Raw genomic sequence first — 11,966 nt, 5'->3', positions numbered from 1 at the left:
ACAGGTCCGGGTCAAATCTCAAGTCAAGACAGACAGGTCCGGGTCAAGTCTCAAGTCAAGACAGACAGGTCCGGGTCAAGTCCCAAGTCAAGACAGACAGGTCCGAGTCAAGAAGAAATCGCCACAATTTCACTGAATTCAACAAAACTTTAGAAGAAGCTTCACCATTGTGCCTCACAAAGGTTTCATATTTTAATATTACTTTCCACTTCCACTGAGTTAAATCTTTCAATCAACAACAGTCGTGAACATAACTGCCAAATATTCTTACATTTTCAGAAGTGTAACCCTTTAGGTGACACTCTGTTTACATAATTCCACTGTTGTTTGTATAAAAAAGACACAAAACGTGATGATTTTTTATTATTCACAATGTGTCAATGATTAGCAACAACATTGATTTTGATGCATTTTCTTTAAATTAACTTTTTGTGCAGGAAACCAGGAACCGTTGGGCAAACCAAGTTAAATCAGGTGGAAAATAGTCAAAACTAAACCTTTAGATTTTCAATGAGGACATTGTCTGTATTTTGACACATAAAAAACTACCATATGCATTTAAAATGATCAAAACAAAATAAAAACAAAAAGATATAACTGTTTCCTAGTGAGGCTCAAGGGTTAAAAAGGACACAGTGATAAGTCGACTCACTTGTACATATTTAATTTGTCCCGTTTGATTGAATACATAAATACATGTAAGTCATCAGGCGTTTCAAGGTCTGATGGAGTGACGGTAACCTCAGACGTATCCTGTGATGTCATATCCTGCCGCGGCGGGCTTCTTGGCGCCCCCCTGGACTCCGTGTGCTGAGGACTGGGAGCTGTGACTGGTACTGTGGACCAGCGTCTGCCCCCTGCTGGCCGCGTTGGCGCTCCCTACCTGCAGGATGGGGTTGCGGTAGGTCTGCGAGGTCGTCCGTGCACCTGCGCCCGGTGCGCCGACTACTCCCACCGGGTACGGGTATCCTCCGGCGTGCCGTCTGCCACGGCCGCCGCCGTCGTGCGCCTCGCAGCACGACACGCACAGCATCCCCCCGCCCAGCATGGAGATGAGCGCGGAGGCCAGACCCACGTACAGACACTCGCCGAGCTCAAACTTCATGCTGGAAGGCACGTTGGGTCGGTAGAAGGTGTCGACCACCTCGTGCGTGGTCCACGACACCGGGATGAGCGACAAGAAGCCCGCGGTGAGGAACAACACCCCGCTGGCGCCGGCCACGCGGCTCTTTACCGTGCCGCCGCCCTCCAAGCAGATCGTGCACTGCATCCCGAGGGCCGCCATGGCGATGGCGACTATAGACAGCACGAGGGAGATGACCATGAGGGCCCGAGAGGCCTGCAGGTCGGAGGACAAGGCCAGCATGGAGTTGTAGGTCTCGCACTGGAAGGCCCCCGTGCTCTGGTAGACGCACTCCATCCACAGGCCCCTCATGTTGGCCACCGCCGTGACGATGTTGGAGCCGATGTGGGCGGAGATCTGCCAGTACGGGAGCACGGTGGCCACCATCGTGCCCAGCATTCCCAGCAGGCCCAGGAAGAAGCCCATCAGCTCCAGAGCCACGGACGCCATGGCGGCAACTGTGATGGAGAAGCCCCGCCCCCACAAATCAATGTCACTGACTGTATAAATATTACGGTGTTTTCTCCTGTTCTGACTCAAGTCGAGACATTTTAATTTCTCTCTGAATGTAAGCTTCTTAGAAGACGGTCATTAGCCGTAGCTTGGTGTGAGCTAACCTGAATAAACAACAGTTTTGTGTTTTGTTAGCTCGCTAACTTGTCGAGCAGGCTAATTTATTTTTGCTGCGATAAATGACAAGCAGCCTAAAACACTAACTTCAAGTAGACATTTAACGTCAGATATGTGTTTATGAGATAAAAGCTAGTTCGCTGGCTAACAAACATTTTCCGTTTTTTTAATTCTCAATATGTTTTTTACCATTTTATTCATGAGATCTTGGATTATTTTTGTTTTGATAATATGTGATCGTCCTCCATACTTTATTTTATGAACATTTGTAGCTCATCAGATAAATATAATATATGTTAGTTATCTTGATCGTGTTAACAAACATGCTTTTGGTACGTTTGTTAACACATGTAATCACATACAAACAGTATAATATGTTTAATAAGATGATTAGATGTGTTAGTGTTGATATGAACATTTATTTAAGTGTAACTGCAGAATAATGTGTCTACCAGCTGTTTCACCGCTGGTCTGTTGATGCTTTTGTAATTGTTTTCACTAAGACGGAGATATTGCAGCGGTCAGAAATCATTGCTATCTCTCATCACAAAATGATTATTTACACCTCTGAGGCTGACGTGTGAGGTCTTTACTCGTCTGCTCATGATTACAGTCTGTGATGTGTGGCGTTCAGGCGGCTTCACCTGTGTCTGGAAAACTGTGTTGATCTACGTGGCAAAGTCCAGACGTCTACTGAGCGTGTTCACGTTGAGATAAATCAAACTGTGATGCGACTACAACACGTCTAAACTCATAGGTTTGTTCTTATTCGGTGTCGTTTGTGTTTGTTGTAATATTTTCCAGATTAATACCCAAATTATACAGTTTATACCAGTTTAGCTTCAGCCGATGATTCTCTTTTGAAACTCTGCTCGTCATGTTGATTTAAACTTACCTGGAGATTTAGCTTCAACAACACGTCTTCTTTCAGACGAGTGGAACGATTTATTTCACTACTTTGTTTGTTAACTTCTGTAGATTTCTACTAAATCCAACAAAAGTTACCATTACATGACGCCTCATTTGCATTAAACATAACATTTCATAAAACTTGTAATACAATAAATACTGCTCTTAATGTGAGTGATGAAGTGGTGAAGTTTCATGGTGATATCTATGAGTTCATGTTGTGACTCTATTCACCTGTAGAGTCTTCTTAATGTGAGTGATGAAGTGGTGAAGTTTCATGGTGATGTCTGTGAGTTCATGTTGTGACTCTATTCACCTGTAGAGTCTGTTAATGTGAGTGATGAAGTGGTGAAGTTTGATGGTGATATCTATGAGTTCATGTATTCACCTGTAGAGTCTTCTTAATGTGAGTGATGAAGTGGTGAAGTTTCATGGTGATATCATGAGTTCATGTGTTCACCTGTAGAGTCTCTAAATGTCTGTAATGGAACTAAACGTCTCTTTAAAGGACGTTTCCTCTCAATGAGTTTGTTCTCAGACTCTGATGATAAATCTCCACTTCAGCAGCTCTTACATTCACCAAACTTCACTCGTTCATTCCTCTCTGTGTGCTGAAGGTTCACACAGAGGGGTTAGTTCACTCATCACTCACACACTCGTTTGTACATTTATTAATAACAACATGAAGTAAAGTGATTTATTTTCAGCCGTTGGCAGTATTTTCTGATTCGTGGAGGGATACAAAGAGACATCCAGAGTCCGCTCTTTCACTCTAACATGTCAACAACATGAAACAACAATTTTTGTTCAGGATATTGCCTCATTTGCATATTCAAACATAACATTTCAGAAAAAGTGTCATGGTGATATCTATCAGTTCATTATTTCACTCCATCACCTGCAGTATCAGAGTTAAAGCTTGTATGCTGAGAAAATCTTGTCACCTGTCACATAATGTTCCACACACACACACACACACACACACACACACACACGCAGCCCACTTCCATGCATTACCTGAGACTGCCGCAGATTGAGGAAGAGACGCCGGACCAGTTGAGGATTTGATTCTGTTCCTTTTGTCGCAGGAGCTGAAGTTGCAGCTGGTAACGGAGGATGAGGAGGATGAGGATGAAGGACACGGTACAGATTGAAATTCACCGCCGGTATCTCTGAGGAACCTGCTTCTCTCTGACTGCTCCCTCAGACCTGGACATAGTCGCAGGCTGTTGTGCCGCTGCTCTACTTCTAATGAGCACTTTTACTCTGCTGGTCTGCTGGACCGGGGTTATGTTTTGAAGCAGAAGACGAAGAAGAAGACTTACAATCCTTTGAGTTTGACAACCTTCCTGTTGCAAAAAAAGACTTTCCACTTAAAGAAACAACAATACAGGACGATGGACTCTGCTCCGGCACATTGTGTCTCTGTCTGTGTCAGATGCTCTGCTGTCTGTGTTAAAGTGTGTGATCTCTGTCCCTCATCCAGACCTTCACCTCCTGTCACGTACACACACACACACACACACACACACACACACACATATCATTACCAGCCACGTTAATCATTCTCTCATCTGTCATTCCTCTAGAAACAGGTGGCGCAACGTTGAGCAGAATCCTAATATTTCAGGGTATTACTTCTCTGTATAGTTGAGTGAAAAATATGTTTATGTCATATTCCTTTGATGAAAAGAGCTAAAAAGAAAAAGATCCTTTCATGTTTCGGTGGAAAGAGTCTCCGTTCAGTCTGCAGAAATCTCAAAAATTGCTTGGGAGCATTTTTTTTGTGTATTTTTAATTAAAGTTAGAAAAAGAATAAACCTGCCTGAAGCAAGAAAATGAGGAATGATGATTATGTTTTTATTTTAATTTAGTCTATTTTCTGTTTTATTTTACATCTTTTTTTATTTGGGCTTTCTCAATAGAGACGTTGGTCTGTTCCCTTCCTTGCTTCCTCCTTCCTTTATTGCTCCCTCCTCTCCTATTCGTCTCCTAGGTGCTGAATATTAATTGAATATTAATTGAATATTAATTGAGTTTACGTTTAATAAATCTCAAATGACCTCAACTGAAGTTATTTCTTGCATGAAAGGTACTATATATAGATACAGTTTTATTATCATTGTATTATTATTGTTATCATCATCATTATTATTAATATTATTATTGTACACAGATTTAATTCATGACTTTGTTCACTAATTCAGTTCATTTTCACTGGTAGTGCACTTATTGTTCTTCTGTTTGAAATTTAAGAGTGAAGCTATATATATATATATATATATATATATATTATTTTTTAAAGATTTAATTATTAATTCATCCTTTGACAACAAACTTAGGAACTCAAAGGTGCAGGTTTAACTACTTTAATTACTTTGAATGTATTGATGCATCATGTATATGCAAACTCATTTCATCAATTTATTCCAGGTTTCTTTATTTCTCTTTTTATTTAGTTAATTAAATCTAAACACCATAAATGTCTGGGCTTATTTTTGAAGGCACATTTCAGACTCCATACTAAAAATAACTGTCATAACATATTGTGAATTTACGGCTCATTAAAGCTGACACCAAACTTGGCCGCCTGCCGTACGTCACCATCCATCAACAGTTCGCCGGCTTGTCCGTTTGAAGACTGCTGATGCTGAGAGCTACAAAACCAAAGACAACACTACGTACCATCTCAGTGCACCTCCAGGTCTGCCCTCCCTTGTCGGCCGGTGGCGCTGTCCTCCAAACCGTTTACACATGCCATCAGTGTCAGTATCAGTGTCAGTCGGTACAGTCACCCAGTCTGCTGCTGGTCCCGTCCTGGAGCTCCAGCATTTTTTTGGTTTCTAATCCCTCCAGACCGGAGGCCCCCATCGCATCATAATGGGATTAGCCGCGTGTAATCCAGTCACTTCCCCTACGAAGCAGAACGAGAGAGGGCAACGTCCACCAACACACTTACGCTCTCAGAAACACTGAGCCATTATTATAAATCACAGAGGGGCATTCTTATCTGGACACGCTGCATGCTAATGAGGCGGCTCAGGTCGGCCTGTGAGCCTTTGTTAGGCCTACTGTGAATATAATGAGACGTAATAATGATTTAAGAAACCCCAGATAACTTCTTTCAGCTGAACACCAATATATTAAGTATTGTTGTTGATGGATTCAGTCTTAATCTTGACATTTAAGTGCAAAGTATTTATATTGTGTCATAGATATGCATAGTCTCCGCCCTCTAGTGGTTTAAATCCTGCTAATACAATTTAGTTTTGGGAGAAGCTGATCTGGAACACAGACTGTACATAAGAAGTGGACGAAGTCGTGGTGACGTCTCTCATTGGTTCGTGAACGGCCGGCTCGAAGCCTCCAGTTCGGCGATTTGGCCGTCACCATCTTGGATTTTTGCAACCAAGTGAACAGGAAGTGACCATATCTGGACTGAGGAGGAGAGACGGCGTATACGTCTCTGGTAGAGTCTAGGACCTGTTTGCTCCCGTTCAGCCACAAACGCGTCAGTGAAGTCGTGCACTGATGTTTTGGGGGATCAGGTCTGACCTGCAGTGAGCATGTCAGGTCTTCCCGAAGGAGTTGGACTTGATCATCATAGTGACGTCACTCATTGGTTTGTCGACTGCCTTTTTGAAGCCTCGAGTTCGGTAATTTGGCCGTCGCCATCTTGGATTACGACTGTCGCCATCTTGGATTTTTGCAACCAGTGAACGGAAGTGACAACATGCTGCTTATTATTTCCAACTCGTCAAGTTCTTCTACAACCTTGGTTGCAAACTCTTGCTGTCCCTTCGGTCCTGTACCTTCCTAAAGAATCAAACAGAAAGTATTATTTCCTTCACAATCCACTTGGACAGTGATTTTCAATATCATGTGCAATATTACTTTCAAAATATTATGTGCAATGTAACTTTATTACTTTTCAATAGCATGCACAATATTACTAGTTACTGGTGTTAGTATTACTTCTTATACATTTTTACTCTTGTTTTCAATTGCTGTTGTAGTTTACTTTTGCTGTTTTTAATGAATTCTTACTATATTTATTTACCTTACTTTTATTTCTATTCTATTTGTGGTCACCTGACTTCTTAAAGTTCTCACCTCATAATAGAGGATTTATAAGAGGATGTATTTTTCCTATATATAAAAAAGATTAAATATGTTTAAGAGGGGAAAAACAGGAATTAATGAAGTAAAAACATGTGAGATGAGAATAAAGAGTTTGATCGTCTTTGTTGGAGGATGTAGTTTGCGGCTCATGCCACTAGATGGCGACAATGAGCCAGTTTGATGTTTTTGTACAGTTTCACTTGAATGTGATGATGTGAAGCAGCTGCTGGGTGGCAGATTGATGCACTTTATTGAGTTAAATGTCTTGAGTTTAACGTTGATGTGATGTTATCTGGTGGATAAAGAACAGCGTAAGAATCTACCGTTTTCACATTTCCTTATTTAGTCTATTTTCAGTGACATTTTTGGGGGGAAATTGTATTTGTAAAGTCAGTGGAAGGACAAAAAACACAATTAGAGACATTTATTGTGTTTTATATCATTCAGTAAAACAACATTCATCAATTAGAAACAAAGCCCAGTGAAATAGAAATGAATAGACATAAAAATATCAGAGAGAGTCTGTTTCAAAACATATTACAAATACTGTGGACTTAAACAATGTAGCATTTAATTGTGCTGTGTTGTGTGGTAGTGTCAGGCTTTCTAAGATTTTATTGTAAATGGATTCATTCCTTAACTCTGCTCACGTGTTGTTATTATCCACTTTAGCTTCAGGTGTGCGCTGCAAACTCCAAACTACAACCATTCATCTAACTACTGTCAGAAAAAACCTCACATCATTACACAGAAATCATGTGCTCTTCAGACCTGTGTGTCTCAAGTCTCACATAAAGAACACAGTTGACTCATTTATAGGACTGTAGGGACCTCTAGTGGCCAGCAGACAGAACTGCAGCATGTCAACCATTAAAAACTGATTCCATTCTTTCTTTATTGTCTTCTATAGATGACAGTGTTGGCTGGTGGAACATGTTCTAGGTAGGGCTGTGCCACATCCAATCAATTTCAGCAAACATCCCAGAATGATATATAATTTATTTTACTTTTATTATTATTATCTATTATAATTATTGTTTATTTTTTTATTTTGCAGCTTGTGTGCCGTTTATACACTTTGATCTTTGTGCGGCTTAAACTAACAACATTAATAAAATCGTGTTTAATGAGCTTTAAAGGTGATTTTGTCACTTTTGGAGAGAGCTTTCATCATGTTTCAAGTATTTATGCTAAGCTAAGCTAACCGGCTGCTGACAGAGAATCGAGTGTGTTGCAATCTTATTTTTTTATTATTTCCCTAAAAAAAATAAATCTGGAGTTATCCCTTTAACTTTAACATTTATGAATAACAAGAACGCCAGAAATGAAAATGCAGTGTTCAGGTGAAGAATAAAGGAGGTGTTGTTACTTTGTTGCCAGTGATCACTTCGCGCTACAGCTGTCAAACGGGGACACGCCCACCAGCGGACGAGCTGACCAATCACAGGGCTTCCCAGTGGGGACCTTTTCTCCTCCACTGACCAATCCGGACGTTTTAAAAGCGAACCGGAAAAAGGGCGAGAAGTGATTCATGTGAACGGGTTTGACCCCACCCTCAGAACCAGAAGAATATGAGCATGAATCGCCCACGCGTTTTTAAAATGAGTCCACGTGCTCACCGTGCTCATTAAACTCATATATGATCCCTATTGTTCTTCCATGCATACGTATGTTTTAGGTATATGAGATATGCCGGTATACCTGTGTTCAGTCTCAGATACAATCCCACACCAAACTGCGATCACACTGACAGCGGTGTAATGCTTACTCACGTATTAGCGAGTGCGTGAGAGGGCATTTTGGGGAATTGAGATATCATTATGAAACATAGGTAACCCCTTTTCAGTTCGGCGGACACGCAGTGTTTTAAATAACACTCCATTTGTGTGATTGGCACGGCGGATGCTTTCATGTGGAGATGCACCGTCGAAGGCGTGACGAACACAGGAAGCCTTCATACATGTGGCTTGTTGTTGCAAAAGACGGTTTATTTGTCGCTTTTATTGATGCCGAATAAGCAAATAGGAAGAATGATTGGAAGGCACTGAGTCATGCCGGTGGGAGTCTCGTATTTTGACCGGTAAGCACGGGCCGGTTTAAATCCACCTCGTTTTAAACGGAGTACGTCACGGAGGAGCGGCAGACTGTAGTCTCCTCTCTCCTCTCTTCCCCCAGGAGGCTGTGCTTCAATCCCAGCCCCCTTTGTTCAGTCTAGCCGGTGGGTTGAGTCACAGAGGGAGGCTGAGCTAACCCAACGCATTCAAACACCGACAAGCGAGAAGAAACCGGGAAAACACAGGGTATCAAGGAGTCCAGACTGAGTTTAATCAGAACCAGGCGACAGAAAAGTTATTGTTGTGTGTGTGTGTGTGTGTGTGTGTGTGTGTTGCTGATGCTGCGTTTCCGTCGGGGACTCGTGTGCAAGTGTTCGGCTACAAAACCAGCGATACAGCCGCTGCTTTTAGCTCTCCTCCTGGAGAAAAAGAAGGAAACGAACCGGCAGCTGAACTGCTACTAAGCCATCGCCCGGTGCACCGGTCCGGTTTGCTGCCCATCATCCAGCTGATCCACGCTGACTCTCCCTTCAGCTTTTTCTGCTCAGCATCCATATTTGCATCCCAGGGAGTGGCAACCACTAATCCTCCCTTTTTTCTCTCCTGAAAGCTGGAAGTTGTCCCCTCGGTCGCTCTAATTCCCACACAGAAAGGTGAGTGTTTCCCTGTATTAATGTGTTTTTATTATTATTGTTATTTATGGGGGGGGGCTGAAGGACAGCCTGGACCACGTTGCCGCAGTAGCTACAACAATGGATGAACTGGCGTTGTGTTGCATGTTTCGTGTTGAGGTGCGCATTGTCATCCTCATCCTGCTGCTTCCACTCACGTGAGGTGTCGATTGAGGGGAAACAAAAAGAATCCAGGCCCATGTGCAGAAAGGCTGCTGTGAAAAGCACATCACTGAGGGCCTTATAGCACAACCACCAGCTTTAAAGGATTGATTAGTTATTTCTATTATCTAAATGAGGGTAAATAGCATGTAATAATGATAAACCTGAAATCTGCCTTCCTAACACACAGCGTGGTTAAAGGCTCGTCCAGATGTGTGTTGTTCATTGTGGGCTATAACAGCATTATAGCTTCTTAATGGCCTCTGGGTAAATGATGTGTAGGCCACGCTCCACTTGGGCACCGGCCTACACTGACTCCTATATTCTGTATATTATCAGCTTATTATTTTATTTATAAATTGACTGTGAAAGAATGAAAGAAGAGATGGGGGGGGGGGTTATGAATAATGATGAATCTACTGTGATAAATGTAATCACAATGATCGTGCTAGCATACTTGCGTGCTTTTAAATGTTGAATGTTTTAAACAGTTGCATTTCCGGGTGTTAAATATAACTTAAGGTGCTTAATAAACAGGATGTGTGTGTTTAGGAGTCTCACCAGTGAAGCCTCCACATTGTGTGTGTTCATTGAGCACGTTATGGAGGAGTGTGTCACACTCCTAAATGTAAACAAAACCCAATGTGATTCTTTGTGTTTTTGTCGTTATGTCAAAGAGTAAAGTAGGAATGAAGACCATGAATGGGTTAGTGTGGCGTTCGTACAACCGCAACAGGGATTTTACTTCTAACATTGTTTTAGATTGTTTTCATTTGAAGGATTTCAGAAGTACCAAATATTTATATATATATAATATAAAAAAAAGGTGAAAAAATGAGAATAAAAGAGAAAATACACTATGACCCCTCAGATTTATCTAGTGACTCCTCAGTGGGTCTGTGACCCCCATGTTGGGCCGCTGCACTAAACCACTCACAGATCCTAAGTATGCACGACACAATCAAGTCATGATGAGATTAAAAATAGCTGAAAAGTGTTTGAAAACCTTTGTAAACCGTTGTGTACAGACAGCTCCGCCTTGTCTGCACCCTGTCGTCTCACACAGGCTCTAGTCTCTGTGAAAACCAGTCGGTCTGCTCCGACCGGCTGGTCCATTCGTCCTGGTTTGCAGACCGGGTGACACATAAGCGTGCATGTGAAGTACGCATCCTTTAGATGACCCCCTTTATTTATGATGACATTTCTCCCAGCAGATAAACATGGAGAGCAACGGCCACCGCTCCCCCGTCTAGTGCCTCACCCTCCAGCCTTCATCAACCCAGGAAAAGGAGCGCTCTGGTTCTCCTTCTGCTTCTGCAGAATGAACATGCTCAAGTCCAGTGGACTGAAAATCCCTGGCCGGGGGCCCAAGCATTCCAGCCCGGTGGGGAGGACGTCAGCGGGGGGAACCTCCAGCCCCGTCGTCCCTAAAGACAGTAAGTCACTTCCTCCTCCGCCTCCTCCTGAGGAAAAATAATACGAGGAATTTCCATGCTTCCAGCTTCTTCTTCTCATCACCGGAAGTGGCTCAGACCACTTATTTGTGTTAATGACCCAGGAGAGCACAGCTGCATTAGATTACACACACACACACACACACACACACACAGAAGCTGCAACTTTTTTGTTCTTGTTAACAGTTTGAATGAAACATTAAAGATAATGTATATTTATATACTCAGCCTGAGAGACTTGAGCAACTTGGCCAGCGTCGGAAAAGGAGAAACTCTCCAAAAAACATCGTTTAACAAGGATAAAAAAAGAAGAAACTTTAGGGAGAACCACCAGGCAGGACCACGGTCCAGGTTCAACCACGATCCTCTCATTCGGTTAGTCGACTACTTGGTCGTTTTGGTCTTAGTCAAGGCGCGGCTGCTTCAAAAACGCCCCTTGGCAGAGCAGCTGATGAGTCCGTTTGTTCGTATGCAACCAGGCGATCAAATGAGATTAACGAGGTAAAAAGTGGATTCAAGCAGACTTGTTGTTGCTCTGCTGTCGGATAAAGAGGAGGGAAAAATGATATAGTTCATCAAAATTAAAAACAGCCATCATCCTTTCATCTGCATTTGTCCGTTCCTACCACAGACTGTGTGTAAGAAGTGGACGTAGTCGTCGTGACGTCTCTCATTTGTTTGTGGACTGACGGTTTGAAGCCTTGAGTTTGGCAATTTGGCCGTCGCCATGTTTTTTTTGCAACCAGTGAACAGGAAGTGACCATATTAGGACTGAGGAGGAGTGACGTAGAGACCGCCGTACACGTCTCTGGTAGAGACCTGTCAATCACTGTGTAGCCCC

At 42.5% G+C, this 11,966-nt stretch overlaps 2 protein-coding genes across 6 annotated transcripts in view; one reads left to right on the top strand and one right to left on the bottom strand.

The window, feature by feature from the left end:
- Positions 1–6: 6 nt before the first annotated feature.
- cldn2 (claudin 2) lies at positions 7–5,575 on the bottom strand. Its single transcript, XM_031874136.1, has 3 exons — positions 5,348–5,575; positions 3,680–3,765; positions 7–1,581 (listed from the first exon to the last, which is right to left on the bottom strand). The coding sequence occupies exons 1-3, from the start codon at positions 5,416–5,418 to the stop codon at positions 743–745; spliced, it is 996 nt and encodes a 331-aa protein (XP_031729996.1). The 5' UTR covers positions 5,419–5,575; the 3' UTR covers positions 7–742.
- A 2,836-nt stretch (positions 5,576–8,411) lies between these two features.
- clip2 (CAP-GLY domain containing linker protein 2) overlaps positions 8,412–11,966 on the top strand; it is a 34,978-nt gene continuing 31,423 nt past the window's right edge. For 2 of the 5 annotated variants that reach the window (XM_031874080.1, XM_031874079.1), the window contains exons 1-2: positions 8,413–9,491; positions 10,886–11,107. In XM_031874080.1, the coding sequence (XP_031729940.1) occupies positions 10,993–11,107 (115 nt within the window). In that variant the 5' untranslated portion in view covers positions 8,413–9,491; positions 10,886–10,992. Of the gene's footprint in view, positions 9,492–10,882; positions 11,108–11,966 lie in introns of all 5 variants that reach the window. The other 3 variants (XM_031874077.1, XM_031874078.1, XM_031874082.1) reach the window with 3 other exon arrangements.

This window comes from Anarrhichthys ocellatus, unplaced genomic scaffold, assembly GCF_004355925.1.
Source record: "Anarrhichthys ocellatus isolate YVR2014 unplaced genomic scaffold, GSC_Weel_1.0 scaffold78, whole genome shotgun sequence".
In the NCBI taxonomy this organism is placed as follows: domain Eukaryota; kingdom Metazoa; phylum Chordata; class Actinopteri; order Perciformes; family Anarhichadidae; genus Anarrhichthys; species Anarrhichthys ocellatus.
The sequence above is the reverse complement of the archived record's forward strand: the minus strand, read 5'-3'. Positions and strand labels throughout refer to the sequence as shown.